Here is a 22,234-nt window from a genome sequence, read left to right as displayed (position 1 = left end):
ATCACTCAATCAATCACTCACTCACTCTTGCACTCAATCACTCACACACTTACTCACTCCCTCCCTTCTCACTCTTTCACTCACTCACTCACTCCCTCTATCACTCACTCACTCACTCACTCACTCACTCACTCACTCACTCACTGACTTAATCACTTACTCACTCCCTCACACACTCACTTACTCACTCACTCACTTAATCACTTGCTCACTCACTCCCTCACGCACTCACTCACTTAATCACTTACTCACTCACTCACTCCCTCACGCACTCACTCACTTAATCACTTGCTCACTCACTTACTCACTCCCTCACGCACTCACTCACTTAACCACTTACTCACTCATTCCCTCACGCACGCACTCACTCACTTAATCACTTACTCACTCATTCCCTCACGCACTCACTCACTTAACCACTTACTCACTCATTCCCTCACGCACGCACTCACTCACTTAATCACTTACTCACTCACTCCCTCACGCACTCACTCACTTAACCACTTACTCACTCATTCCCTCACGCACGCACTCACTCACTTAATCACTTACTCACTCACTCCCTCACGCACTCACTCACTTAACCACTTACTCACTCATTCCCTCACGCACGCACTCACTCACTTAATCACTTACTCACTCACTCCCTCACGCACTCACTCACTTAACCACTTACTCACTCATTCCCTCATGCACGCACTCACTCACTTAATCACTTACTCACTCACTCCCTCACGCACTCACTCACTCACTCACTTAATCACTTACTCGCTCACTCCCTCACGCACTCACTCACTTAATCACTTACTCACTCACTCCCTCACGCACTCACTCACTTAATCACTTACTCACTCACTCCCTCACGCACGCACTCACTCACTCACTCACTTAATCACTTACTCGCTCACTCCCTCACGCACTCACTCACTTAATCACTTACTCACTCACTCCCTCACGCACTCACTCACTTAATCACTTACTCACTCACTCATTCCTTCACTCACGCACTCACTCACTTAATCACTTACTCACTCGCTCCCTCACGCACTCACTCAATCACTTACTCACTCACTCCCTCATGCACTCACTCACTTAAACACTTACTCACTCACTCCCTCACGCACTCACTCACTTAATCACTTACTCACTCACTCCCTCACGCACTCACTCACTCACTCACTTAATCACTTACTCGCTCACTCCCTCACGCACTCACTCAATCACTTACTTACTCACTCCCTCACGCACTCACTCACTTAATCACTTACTCACTCACTCATTCCTTCACTCACGCACTCACTCACTTAATCACTTACTCACTCGCTCCCTCACGCACTCACTCACTTAATCACTTACTCACTCACTCCCTCATGCACTCACTCACTTAAACACTTACTCACTCACTCCCTCACGCACTCACTCACTCAACTTCATCTTATTCTGCTTCTTCACTGGATTATTTTTTCTTTCATGTTTCTGTGTGTGTGCGTGTGTGTGTGTCAGGTATCCTAAGGTGATGACAGATGATGCTGTTACAGCGGTGAGGCGGTGGCTCGCAGCAGGCACACAGATTGAAGAAGGTCTGTTTTTGTAGCTCCTTCATTTTAAAAAATGCATTTTTGTATACAAGTTATAATTGCCTAAAATTGTAAGTGGATAATATTATTATTAACATTACCAAGTAATATTATCAACTTCCAATGTTAACCAATGGCAGTCAAATCAGCTGATTTGACACTGACACTAACTACAGTTGCCTTGAACTGTGCCGAAGCCTAATTGCCTTTATTAGTCTGGGGACGCCACAGCGGAATGAACCACCAACTTATCCAGCACGTTTTTACGCAGCAGATGCCCTTTCAGCTGTAATCCATCTCTGGGAAACATCCACACACACTCATACACACACACACTCAGACATTGCGGACAATTTAGCCTACCCAATACCCCTGTATCGCATGTCTTTTTAACTATGGGGGAAACCGGAGCAGCCGGAGGAAACCCATACGAATGCAGAGAGAACATGCAAACTCCACACAGAAACGCCAACTGCGCCGAGGTTCGAACCAGCGACCTTCTTGATGTGAGGCGACAGCACTACCTACTGCGCCACTGCATCGTCTCTCAATAAAACTTTAAAGTTTTATTTTAAACAGTCATTTTTAACTCTATTTATCATTACGGTTTATTATTTTCCTTACAATAACATTTGTTCCCTATGTATTTACTTCTGAGGACACCGACCTGGACAGATTGTTGTGCATAGATTTAGTTTTTTATAGTTTTAAAACTTTATAACCATTGGTTTATTTTCCTATTTTAAAGAAAGTTTATGTTGGAAAAAAGTGTATGAATACAAGTCGAGCTCACTTGTTTTTACACAATATTTAAAATATGTTGCTAAGAGGGAAAAAAATCTAAAATATATACGTTTTTTAATTATTAAATGTATAAAATTATAAAAAAAATAAAAAAAATTGATAGAGCAAAAAAATCTTTTCCATCTGGGCCATTTAAAAAATTCCTCAGCCTTTATCCCTTTACGAGTCTAAAATTTAATTCATAATGGTCTTAAAGTCTTAAATTTACCCCTGTATATTTCGACTAACAATAGTGCTTAATTGTGGATTTAATTTCATTTTAAATGCATTCATTATTGATCTATTTTGTACAGTTTTAATTCAGTCTTAGTAAATAGTGAAAAAACCTGTTCAAGTATTTCTGTGTATGATGCCTTTATGAAGCAGAATATGAGTGAATTTACTTATTTTGACTGTTTTTTTTTTTCAGAGTCAGTGTACACGGGCTATGAGGTGGATGATGACTGGTGTTTGTCTGTTCTTCAGTCCTATCAGACAGACAGAGAGACGCTGTTCCCCTGGAGCGTCGGTATGACACACACACACACACACACATGACACACACAAACACAACAGACAGCTGAGCGTCTGATTTTCTGTTTCAGGTGAAGATATGACGCTCGAGGGCAGACGGCAGCTCGGTTTATTCTTGGTAGGTTGTGAAAAATATCTTTGCATTTATTAATTCATTCATTGTTTGTTCTGTTATTATTTTTGGCGTTCATTGTTTCATCTCATTCTTTTATTCGAATAAAAGCAATAGAAAGAAAATAGCAATAAAAATTTTTGCTATTACTTTATCTAGTTCATATTTTAGCATAATGTTTGTTCTTTATATCAACTCCATATATTTGTGTATTATTTCTCGTTTTGGTTCTATCAATCATTCTGTAGTCTGTCTGTTCTTATATTTTTTATTTCCATCCGCCATTTATTTCTTTTATTTGTTCTTTGTTATTTATCCATTTTTCTTCGGGCACAATATAATGTGTTCATTTTGTTCCTTAGTTTGTCTGTTGTTTGTTCACTTTATCATCCGTTTGCGATTCACTCTAATTTCAGTTCACTATTCACTCAGTTTACCTCACTATTTTGGCTAGAATAAAACAGATTTTAATTTTTTAAAAAACATTTTAAGGTCTAAATTATTAGCCCCTTTAAGCTCTATTTTTCCCGATAGTCTACAGAACAAACCATCATTATACAATAACTTGCCTAATTACCCAAACCTGCCTCGTTAACCTAGTTAAGCCTTTAAATGTCACTTTAAGCTGTATAGAAGTGTCTTGAAAAATATCTAGTCAAATATTATTTGCTGTCATCATGACAAAGATAAAATAAATCAGTTATTAGAAATGAGTTATTAAAACTTTTATGTTTAGAAATGTGTTAAAAAAATCTTCTCTCAGTTAAACAGAAATTGGGGGAAAAAATGAACAAGGGTCTAATAATTCAGGGGGGGCTAATAATTCTGACTTCTAATAATTCTGAACTGTACATCCATATATACATATAAATATATACAACTAGTACATGTTTCTAGTATGTTTTTGTCAGCAGTAAAATGTAACTAATCACAAATACTCAAGATTACTGTAAATGATTAGTTTCTAATTACTTTTTTTGGTCCAACTTTATATTAAGTGGCCTTAACTAATATGTACTTACACAGGAATTAATAGTTTGTTACAATGTACTTATTGTGTAAATACATGTATTTACTGTGTACTTATGCTTGATTAAATGCATATATGTAATTACATCTGTAATTAACTTTTGTAATTACATTTGTAAATACTTTGTTGACTATTCCTTACACCTTAACCCACACTTAAACCTACCCATGCCACCAAACCTGTCCATAACCCAACATCTATCCCAACTCAAAAGTGTTCTCAAATACATTATAAGCACAGTAAGTACATTGTATTTATTTTTTTGATGTAAGTAAATAGTAGTTAAGGACACTTAATATAAAGTGGGACCCTTTTTTTTTTTTTTAATGTGCAATTTTACTGTGGGAATGGCTGACGTGAAACTGACGTTTCAACACTGTCAAGATCACGAAGCGCAAGTGTTTCGAAACTCCACTGAAGCATGATCCCAATCACCCAGGTCACATGACCAATGTGTTTCGAAACACCTAAGTCACGTGACTGAAGCGTTTCAACGTATCTGTCATTTCAGAAGCATTTCGAGACCTGGCGACTCTGCGTTTGACTGACAGGGTTGGGAAAAAAAGAAAACACTATCACAAAATGTTCATTCGGATGTCAGGCCAATGTTAAAACAAAACATGCTACAAATAAGACCTATAGCCACATCACCCTGGATTCGAACCCTTTATCTTGGCATGCTTGTCAGCAACTTCTACTGCTTCAATAAATCACTTGAAAGCTCAGCTCTACAACGTGGGGTTTAATACCTTCATTTGCTTAACTGTTTCTTTGCTGAAGGTGTTCCAGAGCAATACAAAAAATGGCCACTAGGCGTTCCTGTAGAATGGGGTTTCAAAACGTTTAGAAGCTTCAACACATTTGTTTAGACTGTTTCAGTGTTTCATAAAGTTTTGCTTTGATTTGCCCACCACTACTTTTTACTTGACTGCATTTTTAGTGCTGTATCGATACTTTTACCAAACTATTTTCCTTTATTCTGCACTCACTAGTTTATGTTTGTCGTTTCTTGTCTGTGGTGATTGGCTCAGTAATCAGTCCTGTGATTTCCATCCAATCAAATCGCACACAGAAACCTAGCAACAGACAGACTGACCCTCAGGACACATAAGCTTCACATTTTACAGAATGTTACGTTTTCAAACACATGCACAAATTGCATTACGCAGATTTCGCTCCTCATGTAAAGGGATCTGCCTGCTTTCAATTAAAAACAGTCTTAACAGGAAAATGGCTAGTGGTGGGCAAAGCAAGGCTTCATGAAACACTAAAAAAAGCATATAAAAATATTCGAAAAGCAAATGTGTTGAAGCTTCAAAACCCATCTCTACAGTGACACCTAGTGGTCATTTTATGTATTGCTCTGGAATGGCTTTAGCAAAGAAACAGTTTGAAGATTTACACTCCACACTGTAAAACTGAGGTTACAAGTGATTTGAAGCGGAGAGAATTCCTAAATAGCATGCAGAAAAAATGGCTGCGTCTGAAATCGCATACTTCCATACTATATAGTATGCTAAAAACAGTATGCAAGCCGAGTTCATAAAATTCGAAAAACAGTTTAAGTACCCGGATGATCTACTACTTCCGGCGAGATTCTGAAGTGTGTATGCGAAGCAGGCTGCAATATCCCATGATGTTGACCGATGTTTTGAATCGCTTTAAAGTGATTCGAAAACCAAGTCACATGACTAGTCACGTGACCCAGGTGTTTCAGATCATGCTTCGGTGCAGTGTGTTGAAACACTTGTGCTTCAGGATCTCGACAGTGGAGAAAAGTTTCACATCAATTATTCCTACTGTAAGCTACTTTTTTAACTGTATAATTTTCACTGTAACATTTTCAGTGTAACAATCCCTATTCGCGCGTACTTTTCGAAAGTCTCCTTTTTCTTTTAGTATTTACAAGAGATGCCTAATACATTTTACATTCACTCCAAATGTTTGGGCCAGTAATGGTGCTTTTACTCAAGTGTGATTTTTCAGTACTCTTACCACCACTTTATTTTTGCCATGAATTCTTTTATTCAGATTTTCCGAATTTTCCATGTTAACCTAGCGTCATCTGTTTGTATTTCACTCAGGCACGGAAGTATATGCGAAACTTTGAGACGACGCACTGCACTCCCCTCCCCATTTCTGAGTTCAGGCCTCCATGGAAACTGTAGAGGCGCTGAGAAAGAGCACTGGAGGTCAAAGGGAAACACACAGACACACGCCGGTACTCAGAATCAGATCTACAGGATGGCAGGGAGCAATTTAGCAGTAGTCATTTGTATAAATGTGACCTGGTTATTCGTTTATGTTTTGTCGGCATGGTTTGATAGAGGCGTTTTAAATTATTGGTTGTGCTCTTCCTGCACCGCAGTAGATGTTTAACGTGAAAATGAGGGTCAGAAACGTGTGGACGCTCAGGTTTGACATCATGTTTGTTTCTTTTGAGAGACTCAGTGATGGGACAGATGATCTCTTGCCTCTTTCTCAGTCTGTTTTCCTTTTTTTAATTGATTTTGTGAAGCACTGTAATTATGAACAAACCGTATCGTCAAACAATGTTCTGAATGTTATATTACATATGAATATTAAATGAAACCTGGGGATACTTTTTTTGTGGTTGAATTCCTCTATATAAAGTCATTATTTGTGTTTCACACACAAAATAAAAGTTTGTTATTGTAAATGAAATGGTGTTGATGTATGTTTCTTGAAAATGCGACTAATCTACTATTGACCATTCTATATACTTATGATTTAGAGTTTGAGTTAAATGTATTTAATTTAATTCTCTAAACTGTGGATGATATTTTCACATTTAAAATGAAACCCTAAGCCCTGCTGCATTGTATAAACCAAAAAGTTTTTTATATATAAAATAAATAGGTGAAAGTAATCAATATTTGGTGCAATAACCTTAAATTTTCACTCAACACTGATTTTCAATTTAAACATTTGTTATTTTCGTTATCTGAAAAAAGTAGTCCTCTAAGTGACGGTAAGTACATTTACATGGACATAAGTCATCTGATGGCGAGGCAGTGGCGCAGTAGGTAGTGCTGTCGCCTCACAGCAAGAAGGTCGTTGGTTCGAACCTCGGCTCAGTTGGCGTTTCTGTGTGGAGTTTGCATGTTCTCCCTGCCTTCGCGTGGGTTTCCCCCACAGTCCAAAGACATGTGGTGCAGGTGAATTGGTTAGGCTAAATTGTCCGTAGTGTATGAGTATGTGTGTGTGTGTGAATGTGTGTATGGATGTTTCCCAGAGATGGGTTGCGGCTGGAAGGGCATCCGCTGTGTAAAAACTTGCTGGATAAGTTGGCGGTTCATTCCGCTGTGGCGACCCCGGATCAATAAAGAGACTAAGCCGACAAGAAAATGAATAAATAAGTCATCTGATTTTACGATTAGGGCAATACTCTAAATTAAGAGTCTACCATGTAAACAGCACTATTCGATTGATTTAATTCAAATAAAGTCATAATCGAACTTAACAGAAATTTGACGTTAAGTATGTCAATTTCAGTTGCATTATTGAAATGCAGTACAGACATGTAAACACAGCAATCAAACTGTTACCATCATGTAGGATTTTCGCCACATTTTGTGACGATAGTCCATACACGCATGACTGTTTGACACTATTCTTGGCACCTGCCAAGTTAAGGTCCAGTTAAGGTAAGGACCACAGACACCCACATCGCGAAATGCTAAGTGTTTTTCCCCATATGACGTGCGGTATCAAATTCCATTAAAACAACACTCTTCCTGCAGTTCAAACTCGCTTCCATATCTTGGTTGTCACATGGGCATGCATGAAATGTTCCGGAATGAAAGTGAAAGCTAAACTGCAGTTAAAGTTGACAAATTACAACTCAAACACCAGAAATTACATGAAACTCCGGAGGAAATGTGGATAGCGTGGTGACACAACAATGTTAATCGAATTATGTGCTTTAACATGTAAAACGAGATCAGGAAAGGAACATTCAAAAAGCAACTCCTCTAAACACCTTCATCAATTTATTGTCTTCCGATTAAGGTAAATCATTTGATTACTGATGTCCATGTAAACGTAGTCACAGTTTTTATTTGAAATTTGGAAAAATAAATAAATAAATTTTTATTTATTATATTCTGTATATATTTTTTGTTTTCATTTAAATTAATATTCAATATTTAATTTTAAAAAGTAGCAAATTTATACACATAATTTGTTTATTTTAACTAATAACTCATTATACAAAATGTAGTATATTTATTTATTTACATAAATAAATATTTTGCGAATGGCAAACTACATTTGGTTTGTTTGCCAAAAACTTAAAATAAATTTTCATGCATTTTATGTATATAACGTCCTCTTAAAAGTAATAAAATGCTACATATAATGTTTAATGGAAATTAAAAGTCACAATACAAGAAAATTCATAGCTATTTAATTTAAGATAAATTTTTATTCAAGCTTCCCCACATTATTGTTTACTAGGCATGACTGACATTGAACACAAAGGAACGAATTTCAATGGAAAAATTCATAAACGATACAAAAAAAAAGCATGAGGGTGAAATGTTACATCATCTTGCTGAAGTTCTCTATAGCTTCCTTCACCTTCTGCAGCTCTGCTTCACTCTGCCTCAGCTGGAAAATAAAAGCAGTTTTTCCTCAAACACTGGTATAAGCTGTAATCCAAGCCCATTTTCTCTCCTCTCCTCTTCTGTCATATTTACCTTCTCAGCATCAGCCTCCTGCACTTTCACAGGAACTTTCTCCTTGTAGTCGTTCTTTGTCATCTTTTCCTTCATCTTCTCCATCTGTTTCTCCAGCTCGCCTTTCTTGGCCGTCAGTTTCGTGACCTCCTTTCCCAAGTCAATCAAACCCTGATTCAGAGGAGGAAAAAAAAATAGGATTTACAGAAAAAGCTCATTACACTCATTAAATGTGAATCTGGAGGCGGTGAAATCATTTCCTGACACAAAGCCATAGCAGATATTTTTGTAGAATGATATTTAAATTTAGTTTATCTCCTCATTTCCGAATGATTCACTTCGGGGGTATTTGGCAGCTGTGGTGCAGATTATGAATCCCACAACAAACTCCTTCAGGTGCATTAGTGCTAGTCTAAATGCTTTCATGTGATCCAGCAAGGCTCAGTAAGAGTTTAATAACCTTCAGCATGAGGTTGACAGTGCATTTATCTGAAGCGATGGCCACCGCACAGCCTTGTGGGATAGCGGCATCTCCGACCACAGAGTGAACGGCCTGAGAGTAGGACAGGGTCTGGATCTGAAGACTGTATTTCTGAACCAGAGCGGCCGTTTCGGAGTCGATACACTGCAGGAAACCTGAACAGAAAGAAAACATGCACACGCTACATTAGTGTCTTAAAGCAAAATAGTAAATGATTGAGGCTCAAGCATGTATATATCCAGCAGTTTACATGTGTTTGTTGCCAAATTACAAACATGCATGGCAAAAGTTCACAATATACAGGTTAAACTGATAAAGACATTTAAACAGACCTTATGCTTCATTGTGGTGGCACTGAATGAATGTAGAATCTGTATATCCTGCATTTTGCATTCTGACAAGCTGTGAACTAGGCTGCACGTTTCAGAGAACTGCTCTTTTCCCTCTTCCTGCCTCTCCCATTTTTAAAATAAGAGTCCCAGATAAATAGTGTGCTTAATACAAGCTTAAATCAATTAAAAAATAATAATAAAAAAAAATGTGGATAAATGCTTTCATGAAGATTAACTAAGATTGTGTTGAATCAAATGCTTTTCAAAATGTAAAAAAAGGATATGAGCAACTACCTAAAAAAACTATATTAATAAACAATTCTAATAAGACCAACAGTAGATTTGGACCCTCTTTTCTGCATTATTTGTAATTTCATTTACAAAAAAAATACATTTAGTGCATTTCTTGACTGCACAAAATGGTGGAAAATGTCAACTCTGTCATTGTCAACTCTGTTTAAATCAGGGGTCTTAAACTCGCGGCCCGCGGGCCATTTGCGGCCCTCAGTGCAATATTTTGTGGCCCGCGCCGACCGCTGTACACTGACAGAATCTATCCGTACACAGCGGTCACTGGCATTCCCCGCCCGCCGTGTAAACAAAGGGGCGGGGATGCCGGTGACGTCACCACGCACCCCGCTTCTTTGTTAGACGCTGTGACGGGCGGGAAGTGACGGGAGGGAACTCGGGCCGGCCAGAACCAAGGTAAGCTGTTCCCGCCCCTGCCTGCCACTTAGCTACCTATCTGCAGCCTGCCACCTACCTAGCTACAGCCTGCATCTTATATATATTATAGGTAGATACAGACTGATGTGACTGGAGTGGGGTCGGGGTGTTTTATTTATACATATATACGCCTTTTTTTTAGGTGAGGGCAGGCACGTGCACACATAGGGCTCATCCTGTGCAGTGCACATGCCCTTTTTAGTCTTGGATAGAAAGTGCCCTTCCAAAATGATCAAAAGTGCCCCCGTGACGCGGCACACCTTCGGTCCCGCCCTTCAGTAGGCGCGACAATACCGCTCTTGAGTACTCGCGCGACAACACAGCTGATCAGTACGCGCGCGATAACACCGCTCTTCAGTACGCACGCATCCACTCTGCAGATCTGCACCAATCACCCCCCCCCCCCCCCCCCCAAGTTCCATACTGAAGGTCTCAAGTGCTTCCGCTCTAAAGCCAAATGTGGTTCAGATTTGTGAGAAGAAGCGCTGTCAAGTCTCTGGCAGCAAGAAGTAGGCAAAAGATGCCATGTTCAGAAGAACTGTTCATAATCTTCACTCAATGTTCTATTAATGTTCAGGACACTTCATGTTTAGAAGAAATAATTAAAACTGTTAATAATGACATTTGAGGACTATTTTTTGTGAAATCCCTTATGCGGCCCAGCCTCACCCAGACTTTGCCTCCTGCGGCCCCCAGGTAAATTGAGTTTGAGACCCCTGTTTTAAATCATTCTCAAACCTTTTAAATAACTAACAATTATTGACACAATCAAATGTTCCCTGTCACATTAAATCATTTGGCATTGTTTTACATTAATAATGGAATCAGTTAAAAAAAGGAAAAATAGAAAGATAAATGCTTTCATGAAGATTAACATTAGATTGTGTGGAATGATGGTAATGCTATTCAAAATGTAAAAATAGAAGATATGAGCAACAACTTAAAAAAAACTATATTGATAAACAATCTAATATCAGAAAGACCAACAGTAGATTTGGACCCTCTTTTTTTCTGCATTATTTGTAATTTCATTTACAAAAAAATACATTTAGTGCATTTCTTGACTGCACAAAATGGTGGAAAATGTCAACTCTGTTTAAATCATTCTTAAACCTTTTAAATCACTAACAATCACTGACACAATCAAATGTTCCCTGTCACATTAAATCATTTGGCATTGTTTTACATTAATAATGGAATCAGTTTAGAAAAGGAAAAATTGAAAGATAAATGCTTTCATGAAGATTAACATTAGATTGTGTGGAATGATGGTAATGCTATTCAAAATGTAAAAATGGAGGATATGAGCAACTACCTAAAAAAAACTATATTGATAAACAATACTAATGAGACCAACAGTAAAATGGTGGAAAATGTCAACTCTGTTTAAATCATTCTCAAACCTTTTAAATCACTAACAATCACTGACACAATCAAGTTTTCCCTGTCACATTCAATCATTTTGCATTGTTTTACATTATTAATGGAATCAGTTTAAATCAGGGGTCACCAAACTTGTTCCTGGATGGCCGGTGTCCTGCAGGTTTTAGCTCCAACCCTAATCAAACACACCTGAACAAGCTAATCAAGATCTTACTAGGTGTACTTGAAACATCCAGGCAGGTGTGTTGAGGCAAGTTGGAGCTAAACCCTGCAGGGACACCGGCCCTCCAGAACTCCAGTGCCCCCTGGGTTAAATGATACATTTAGTGTATGTCATCACAGTTTACGGAAAATCTATGGAAAAATGCTTAAAGAGCCCATATTATGGGTTTTTGAAAATTCCCCTCCATGTAGTGTGTAACACAGCTCTAAGTGAAGTGAAGTATCCAGCTAAGGCTTAAATCTGTTAGTGTACAGTGTTTAAAACTGTTGATTCATCTATAAAAGAGTCGACTCATAATGCTTCAAACGAGTCGCCTTGATACCGATTCATTAGGTGTTTCGCCATGACGTATGAACGAAACCAAGTTATTCACGTGCACGCGCAAACCCGGGAGATTTCAAACCTGAGGCCCCGCCCTCTGACGCAGAAACGCAGACACACACACAAACACACACCCACAAACACACACACACACACACACAAACATGCCGGTCGATTGAAGTCACACTGCAGATGGATATATTGAGTCTCTACCCAAAGATGAAACCACAGCATTATAGCCAAGCAGTTGGAAACTACTGGAAACTACATGCTACAAAGAATACTTCATCTGAGTTTGTTAAAGGAAGGATCAGTAAAGAGTAACTTACTGATGGACGTCAGGATGGATTTTTCTTCCTCCATTTCTCAAGTGTAAGTACGTGCGATTAAAGTTGCCTCGTTGACTCTAGCTTGCAAATGTATTTAGTTGTGATTTGTTACTTGTAACCGCGTGTACTGTATCAGGTTAACTGGCTATATTCTCTTATCGCGTGCAAAGTCACGTTAAAAACGCGACGCGTGCTGCTTTGTTAACGGAGCTCCGTGGACGAGGAGTAGTGTGTGTATCTGTGTGTGCGTGTGCGCGCGCTGTCGTCCGGAGGTGTGTGTGTTTGTGTGTGTGTGTGCGCGCGTTGTCGTCCGGAGCAGGGTTAAGTGCGTGTGTGTGTGAGTGTGCAATATGTGTGTGTGTGTCTGTGAAAAGAGCAGAGTGAGAAGCTGGGAGATCTCAACTGTTTTTGGAGTTTTTGTTCAATAAAATAGTTGTCTGTATTTTCAAGTCCATAGTCTGTATTTACATTGACCCACTGGCAGCTAAACTCCACGCCTAAACTATCTAGCCTGTATGAAATGTGATTACTTTTATATTGCTGATTAGCTGTTTGGCATTTCACTCTCTGACTGAAGGCAGTCGACCAATCGCAACAGACTGTCATTGGTCCAATCAGCGCAGATTAGCTTCGCGTTAAGGAGGGGTTTGGGAACAAATGAATCACTGGACGATTCATACAGGAGTCGCTGGGATAATTAGGTAAAAATAAATGCAGATTATAAGACCATGAAAGTGTTTTTTGACCTTGCATGCATATTAGACTGTTGTTGGAGACCCTTACAACCAAAATATGACCCTATTTCATGTATAATATGGGCTCTTTAAAATGTACATGTAATTGTGCACGTGTATAACCTAGTCACACACATACCTAGATTCCTAGTTCTTATAGGTATTGACTGGTCCATCTCTAGTGGACTCTACACTACACTACCTGACAAATGTCTTGTGGCCTTTCCGAGTTTTAGGAACAACAAATAACTTGACTTCTAGTTGATCATTTGGTATCAGAAGTGGCTTATATGAAAGGCAAAAGCCTCTAGATTACGCTTATTTTACCAAAATTAAATATGATCATGCCTTGATTTTGAATTATTTCATTAGGACAGTAAGGTCTGACTTTGCTCACACAAAAGTCTTGTCATTTAACAGAAATAATGTACAGTATAGAATATAAAGTCATGCTGCAATGGAAAAATAATTAATATTGTGTATGACTCCCATGAGCTTGGAGGACCGCATCCATCTCTGCAATGACTCAAATAACTTATTAATAAAGTCATCTGGAATGGCAAAGAAAGCGTTCTCGCAGGACTCCCAGAGTTCATCAAGATTCTTTGTATTTATCTTGAATGCTTCCTTTGCCATCTTACCCCAGAAATGCTCAATAAGGTTCAAATCTGGTAATTGGGCTGGCCAATCCTGGAGCACTGTGACCTTCTTTGCTTTCAGGATCTTTGATGTGGAGGCTGAAGTATGAGAAGGAGCGCTATCCTGCTGAAGAATTTGCCCTCTCCTGTGGTTTGTGATGTAATGTGGTGCACAAATGTCTTGATACCTCAGGCTGTTGATGTTGTCATCCACTCTGCAGATCTCTCGCACACTCCCATACTGAATGTGACCCCAAACCATGATTATTCCTTCACCACTTTTCTACCTTCTACTTTTCCAAATGATCTACTAGAAGTCGAGGTATTATTTGTTGCACTTACAATTGGGATAAACAACAAGATTTTGTCAGGTAGTGTATGTGCCATGAGTACTGTGCAGTGTAGTGTGCGATTTCTCACAGTCAGTCTGTTATGAGTGTGTAGTGCAGTACAGTGTAGTGTGTGATGTCTCACAGTCAGCGCGAGTCTTAGTCAGGTTGTAATCAGCCCTGAGTGAGCGAATGGTTCTGACCACAGACATGACAAACTCCATCTGACGGTCCACATCCTCACTGTGCCAGCAGAACTACAAGCAGAACAAACACAGCAGTCAGAACAGCAAACAGCAGAAATGGTGCACAACACACAGAAACTGTTCATGACGATGTTTTTATTCCAGTCATCTTCATACACCAATTTCAGTGATGAATGATGAAAAAAAAAAAAAACATCATAAAATTCATTATACTGGCACATCAAAGTCTAGAGCATTCACTATCTAAGGATGTTTTTTGTTGGTTTCATCCAAACAAAAAAAAAAGAGGACGCATTTTTTCTGAAGCAGGATTAAATAGAACTATTTCTGAATAATAATAATAATTATATAAAGGAAAAAAACAGGTTTGCTGCACAATTATGCAAACATTTTGTTATTAATACATGTAATAGGCTTGGGAGGTATCCAAATTGTGATACCGTCAAACCTCCTCCCTATTTAACCTCGGTATCCGGTATTACCGTGCTTAATAAAAACAAAAATGACATAAGGCTCAGACAGCGTCACCAAACTGTTGGCTTATGCCAAAACCATTCAGAAACTGAATAACATATATGCGACCTTCACGGTCACCTGTCTGCCTTGTTCGTTTTAGAGATCTGCGTGGGACGCTTTCACACACACACAGAGAGAGAGAGAGAGAGAGAGAGAGAGAGAGCGAGAGCGAGAGAGAGAAAGAGAGAGAGAGAGAGAGAGAAAGACGCACAGCACCACACTTTCTCTCTCTGTGTGTGTGTTTCCGAATAAAGTGCGGGAGCAGTCGGTAACTTGAAAGGGGGCGGTTGCCTGGTCAATGTCGCTCCTGAGCGCGCATGCGTCTGTGTGTGTGTGTGTGTGTGTGTGTGTGTGTGTGTGTGTGTATGTGTGTTTACACATAGAGAGAGAGAGAGAGCACCAAGCGACACACAGCATGCTGTCTTATTTATACACACACACACACACACACACACACACACACCAGGTCACTTGGTGCGCGACTCGCCATTTTACCTCACCTCTCTCTCTCTCTTCCTCCACACTGTCCCGTGAAGACAATCACGCTTACGCATTTTTAGGCATTAAGTAAATAATATTTATAATTTAATACTTGTCTCCTATTTAAGTGCATTGTTTTTTTAAGTCGGTAAAACGGTATTGCAACTGACACCGTTACTATTTTAAGATCCAGCGGTATACCATATTACTGTTTTACCGCCCAAGGCTAACATGTAATATTAAAAAATTGTCTTAATAGATTTACTAAATACATTAGAACAATCATAAATAGATTTACTAAATACATTAGAACAATCATAACTAAACTTCATGTAAAATAAGAGTTTTTAAAAATGTATCTGTTTTGTTTGACAATAACACTGTAAAATTTTAATACCAATAATTATGGGTGTCTTACAGGGATAGTACAACCAAAAATAAAAATTCTGTCATCATTTACTCTCCTTAGGTTTGTTCCAAACCAGTTTGAATATTTATGTTTTGTTGAACCCAAAATAATACATTTTAAAGAATGTTTGAAACCTGAAACCACTAACATCAATAGTAGAACAAACAAATAATATGGAAGTCAATGGTTACTTACTTCCAACATTCTTCAAAATATCTTCTTTTGTGTTCAACAAAACACAAGTGTGAATGATCCCTTTAATTTATTAATTTCTACACAAAACAATCAAACTACATTAGCGGCTGAGATGCAGATGAGGCAACTCAGAATGATGTCATGGCAGTACACGCAGGGCAATTATAATTTACTGTGTGTGTATATAAGATATACAGTATGATACACTCCGCTAATGTTGTTTGTTTGTTTGCTCTTGCCTTTAATAATCTCCCCTAAACTTGTACTATGCACGTGCATCATGCCATTGTTCGTTTTTAGGGGTTTACACGTCTTCAAAAACTTCCACTTTAAGATCAGTTTTCAAATCTGTGTTTTCAGTCCACCTTACTGTGTAAACCAACAGGCAGATTGTATAAAAAAAAAGTTCCCCCCGGCCCCTTAAATGATTCTCAAACTTTAGCACTTCATTCAGAAACAAGCAGCGCATACAGCTGTGGAACTTATATATTTTTCACAGCATTTGCATATAGTTAATGTACGGAGCTCTGCTCACCTCAGCAGTGTCAGGATAGGGTGTGACAGAGATGCTGGGAGGGCTGTCCCGGGGCCTTCTCCTTGGCAAACGCTGGAAGAGCTCTTCAGAAACAAAAGGCATGATGGGGGACAGGAGGCGCAGTCCCACCTCCAGACAGGTGTAGAGGGTCTGTCTGCAGACGTCAGCCTGTTTCTGACCCTCAGAGTCTGTCCTGCTAAACACCGGCTTCACACACTCCTTCAGGACAGACAAAAAACAAGTCACAAGGTTAACAAACAGCACAAATACTATTACTGCATATAATAAGTTAAAGGTGCAGTAGGTGATTGTCTTCAGAAACATTTTTGCTGTGCTGGTTGAAAATCTCTTTACATTCCAATAGTAATGATTAGAATGAATAATTTAAATGTATTTATTTGTATTTTAGTATTCTGGGTAAGGCATAAAACTAAAAATGTTCATTCAATTAAATATTGTCAGGCTGACATCTGCCATAATTCTGATAAGTAGCCCAAACTGTCTGTCAGCAAATGCAGATCTGCCGTTGGAGCGTGCACAAATGCAGAATCAAAACTTTTGCAAATCCTGAATCAATATTGAAGTTAGTTTTGCAAGCTGGAAGAAGGATGACACCATGGCTAAAGTGTTTCTTTTAGTCAGGTAATGATAAGTTTTAAAACAATATCAGTCCCACAAAGCTGATGCAGATTTTGTTGTCATGATTGGGCTATATGCAAAGAAGTGTTGTTCAGCCACTGAAATCTTCCTGTGAAAGATTGATGTGACCATTGTCAATTTCATAAGGACCTTTTACAGCATCAATATTGTAGATTTTCATTTAGTTTAAAAACAAAACTAAATAGATCTATTCTGCCTGTCCTGCTTTACTGAGGTGAAGTTGGTTTTAGATTCATATAATTTTTGAACAATAACAACCTATGACGTGCTCCTTATATCGTTTACCATGCTAATCTGAATATTCGCTCAGAAATAGCATGTACTGCAAGTATGGCTCAATAATAAGTGTAATTCCTGCACGCCGCCAGACAAACAATAAGCATACTGTCTGACAGCGTGTGAGAGAGTGAGATCTAAGTATGCATGAAATATTGCACATTATGACATATTTTTGGTTGGTAAACAACTGTAAAGTGCTAGAAATAATACAGCTTTTCCTTCAGAGTTGTAGACTTTAGGGTGTGTACGCTCATGTTTCAAAAAGGCGTTGCTTTTGACAGCAGGGGAGAGACTGCGTTTCTAAGATATTATGCTAACCGGTTAGGATTTTGACAGATCACCAATCTGCACCTTTAAGGTAAGGTACTGCAGGTGAATAGAGTGTAAATATAAGTATAAATATAAATATATATGTATATGTATGTATATAAGCAATAAACGCCATTTTTTTACACTTGGATATCATATTGGAAATCACTGTTCAGTTGTACCTTAATCTATGGGTAAATTGCTGACATTAATAACATTTAAGAATGTACATTTTAGGCCTAGTACAAAATGAATTTATTCAGTTTCTTTAAAAAATGTGATATAACGGTTATAGAACATTCAGGATGCTGCATGAGCTCAGCATCCCCGGGGAAGAGAGTTGCCGCCAGTGAAGTGCTCCGAGTTTGCTCATTGATTTAGTGAAAGAAGATGAAGCCTTCAACTTCACAAAAATGTATAAAAACGCTACAAAAGTGGACCAGAATAAAATACTCCTGCGTCTGTGAACAAAACACAAATGTAGAAGAGGAAGGCCAGGGAGCACCTTTTTTCCCGCCCTCCACTCCTTCTCTAACAAGCTACAAGTCGTTTATCTAACTAACTTAATCTTACTTATCAAACAAAACATTAATTCGCTCGCTTTTCTTAATAGTATTACTGTAGTAGAATATAGCCTAAATTGGATAGGGCGTTTTGAAAAATAAAATTATAATAAAAAAGTTAACTCAGATTCTTATTATTATTAATCAATCTTTGTATATATTATTCCATACATTTATGATGTATAGTTTTTTTTAACCAATTTCAGATGTTTGACAATGTTAAGATAATATGTTGCATTTTGGCTTGGTTTTTAATTTATTTATTAACTATTTATGGACATAAAATAAATATTTAAAAAAATAACCTGGATTTGAAAATATAGTGTTCCTGGCCTTCACTGAGCTCAAATAATAGTTTAATGTACAAAAAATGTGAATGAACTTGACTGTTGATGTCTTAAATAATAATGTCAAATAACCAACATTTCTCAAAATAGATATATCTCGTTTTGCAACAAAACTCTTCATATATAAACATATAGAATTAAATCACCAAACTCCAGTTGACTGATTAAGGTACAAACTGGAAAAGAAAATGTATAACAAGTTTTCTAAAATGTCATGTTTAAACATGCAAATGAGGTATTATTTAATAAAAGTGTTGATTTACATCCATTTCTAGCACACAAAAATAAACAATGGAAGAAGTCAGGTTTAAATTTCTCTTAAATTCCTTTTTTTGACGCATTAGTCAAAAGGTGAACCTTCAAAAGAATCATATTTGGTAGCTTGAGAGACATTGATATGATATTTTAAAATTATTTTAGAAAATAGATGGGGATAAATCTGTGAAATTTAGTTGTCCAAGAGGAGATTTATGGCTCAGTACAAGAGAAAAAAAATTATATTTAGAACAGAACATTTAAATATATACAATAATTGCAGACAAAAAATAAGTGTCAAACAAAAAAAAAACCTTTTGTAAATTTGTATCTTTTTCTAACATAATTGTTTTTAATAAAAACTTTCAACACTTAACATCTGAAAACAAACAGATGCATAAAAACAGCATTATCAACCTGCTGTGTCACATTTAAGTTAAATATACACACGAAGAAGCCAGAAGCAAGGCTGTGTAGCTAATGTGTGTGCTGTCATTACCAAATAGACGTCACAGAGCTCATACAGCCAGAAATTGTAGATGGCAGTGGTGATTGTGGGAAAGTCGTAGGCCTTAAATCCGCCATCACACAACGCTACTGCTGCGCTCAGGCGAGACAGAATCCAGCGATCAGAGACACTTTCACTTCCACACAGCTGAAAAAAAAACAAACAAACGTGTTCAGAAATGAGCCGAGGATGTAGCAGAACAGAGCAGTCAGATGTAGTGTACACAGTTAGCATGTCCATCACATCCTCCTGTCTCACCTGAGCTTTCTCACAAGGCACAAACCCCTCTCCCAGAGTCCTCATGGCGAACTTCACAGCGTTCCACAGCTTGTTACAGAAATGCCTGTATCCCAGAATCCTGTTAACATCCAGATTAATGTCTCGACCTGAAAGAAATGAGAATTGAAGATGATGAAAATAATACTGTAACCATGACTGTAACCACTGGAGGCACTGATCTGGATGTTCTTGTAATTATTAATAATCATCATCATTATCATCTTGGCTAAGGAAGAAAAAAAAAATGCTTTCCTGTAACTACTGTAGACACTGAGCGGAATGTTTTATTATTAGAATAAGAGTATTAAAAATGTTATAATAGCTATTAATATTATTAATAATAAATCTATACTATATCTATATTACATTGTATAACTATTTAACATCAACTATATTTATTAATAATAACAACAACCACAACAATTATTATTACTAGTGTTATTATTATTATTATCATTGTCATTTATTATAATTCAATTATTTTCATTTGGGGTGAGCAAATAAATCAAATATCTACATTTTATTATAATATCTTTAATGTAGACACTGACATTTTTTTATTACTACACATATTTACAAAAGAACTACAGGGACACGGTATCAAAAGCTGCTATTTGGTACTACACTAACAGATGTGAGGGAATACAAGCTTTTGATTGTGTATTTTTTTATTTTTTTTTACCTTGACTGGTGTATGCACACAGAGCAAATCTAAGCGCATCAGTCCCACATTCTGGAATTCCAGTGGGATAGTCGGATTTCTACAGATCAAACACAGACACAACATGTTACAGGAACGCACAGCAGCAGCTAAAAGGCACAATATCAAAACATTACAAGAGATCATAGAATATGGATTATACCTGTCCCTGTTTGGCTTTCTCAATCTCCAGAGGATCCAGATTACTGTCTGCTAGCTGAGCATAAAGACCCTACACACACACACAAACACAAACACAAATAGGTTTTGGGTTTTAATGTTTTTTATGGGGACCTGCCATAGATCACTATTATTTCATACTGTACAGATTTTACATTCTGTCCTCATCCCCATCCGTAGACCCATCCCCTTACAAAATCTGTCAATTTAATGTGTGTGTATTTGGTCCATGTTTTCATTAAATTGTGTGGAACAAATGTCCCCATAAGTATAGCAATACCAGTAATATTTTTTCTTTTTTTGGTCGCCATGAGCCATTTACTGCATAGTGAAAAAAAAAATAATAAATTAAAAAATGCCTGCTATTGCTATATTAGTGGGGACATTAGGCCTACACAGGGTGATGAATCCTAGAAACACACACAAGCACACTAGATTTATTTTGTGCAATGACTATGGAATCAAATAAGTTTTAAAAGAAATTCAAGCAAAAGACACGATGTTCACATGCGTAGCCAAATTCACGTGCATAAAACCAAATTCACGTGCGTAAAATATTGATTTATATTCACAAAAAAAATTTCACGTGCACAAAATAAAAATACATTTTCATAAAATACGTTTCACAAATGCAAAACACCATTTGCAAATGTATAAGAGTGTACAAAAAGTTTTGAATGTTTAAAACTTGCGAGTTCATCCTGAATGAGAATGTGCAAATCCTCTTTCATGTACGACTCCCCTGGATACGTGTGTGTGTGTATTTTTGAGACTTTCCTGACAGCGTCAGGGCTACTCGTACCTTTCAGCCAATCAGATGAGAGCTGTATTCAATGAAACCAACTCTGCGCTTCTTTTGCGCAGACTGTTCCTCTCCAGCACGGCGAACGGAGAAAACAGCAGTCGCAGTTGCACTTTTTTTTCAATTTATTTATTTATTTGACCATAGCCTTACCCTTTTTATCCATTATTTTGCCGCAGCTCCGCTCTTCTTATTTATTGTCTCGCAGCCCCATGAGCACAGTGTAGCCTACAGGGTTATCATAAGTATCATTCCAGCCACACTTGCATTGCAGCGCTGTTGTGGTCCAGTGGTAAGCACGTTGTGTTACCATGCCCTTAGATCCGTGTCCGATCCTCACCTGAGTTAATATCTTTTTTTTTTTCATTTTTATCGTTAAGACATATAAAACAGTAAGGTTGTTGAACATTTGAAGTTCTAAAGCAGCTGTTTTCTTGATGAAGACTTGATAGTGTCATTAGAAACTGAATGAAAATGAAAAAAAGATATTTATTGATCTTTATTTTTTTTTCAGTTTCATTCAGTTTCTAATGAGTGTGTACATCGTGTCCTTTGCCTGAATTATTATTGAGTCTATTCTGACTCCATAAATGACAGCTTATGTTGCCACATGGTGTAAACGCAAGAGCAGTGGATAATTTACCTCCAGTGATATGCCGGTGATGACGTCCAGAGGGTCGATGACGTTACCAAGAGACTTGCTCATTTTCCTGCCATGAGCATCTCGCACCACTGCATGCAGGTACACCTGAAAACACACCAGATTTACACAACAGTCT

At 37.8% G+C, this 22,234-nt stretch overlaps 2 protein-coding genes across 3 annotated transcripts in view; one reads left to right on the top strand and one right to left on the bottom strand.

The window, feature by feature from the left end:
- Window positions 1-6,721, top strand: part of abhd16a (abhydrolase domain containing 16A, phospholipase) — a 33,683-nt gene extending 26,962 nt beyond the window's left edge. Inside the window, 4 exon segments of the mRNA NM_001111178.1 lie at window positions 1,504-1,580; window positions 2,791-2,889; window positions 2,966-3,012; window positions 6,121-6,721. Coding sequence (NP_001104648.1) covers window positions 1,504-1,580; window positions 2,791-2,889; window positions 2,966-3,012; window positions 6,121-6,204 — 307 coding nt within the window. The 3' untranslated portion in view covers window positions 6,205-6,721.
- Window positions 6,722-8,463: 1,742 nt separating this feature from the next.
- Window positions 8,464-22,234, bottom strand: part of vars1 (valyl-tRNA synthetase 1) — a 41,495-nt gene continuing 27,724 nt past the window's right edge. Inside the window, 10 exon segments of one of the 2 annotated variants that reach the window (NM_001311346.2) lie at window positions 8,464-8,668; window positions 8,758-8,907; window positions 9,197-9,372; window positions 14,378-14,489; window positions 16,574-16,792; window positions 19,486-19,641; window positions 19,753-19,880; window positions 20,456-20,534; window positions 20,637-20,705; window positions 22,099-22,203. In NM_001311346.2, coding sequence (NP_001298275.2) covers window positions 8,600-8,668; window positions 8,758-8,907; window positions 9,197-9,372; window positions 14,378-14,489; window positions 16,574-16,792; window positions 19,486-19,641; window positions 19,753-19,880; window positions 20,456-20,534; window positions 20,637-20,705; window positions 22,099-22,203 — 1,263 coding nt within the window. In that variant the 3' untranslated portion in view covers window positions 8,464-8,599. 2 annotated transcript variants of the gene reach the window in all.

Source organism: Danio rerio, chromosome 16, assembly GCF_052040795.2.
Source record: "Danio rerio strain M-AB ecotype USA chromosome 16, GRCz13ab, whole genome shotgun sequence".
Taxonomy (NCBI): Eukaryota; Metazoa; Chordata; class Actinopteri; order Cypriniformes; family Danionidae; genus Danio; species Danio rerio.
The sequence above is the reverse complement of the archived record's forward strand: the minus strand, read 5'-3'. Positions and strand labels throughout refer to the sequence as shown.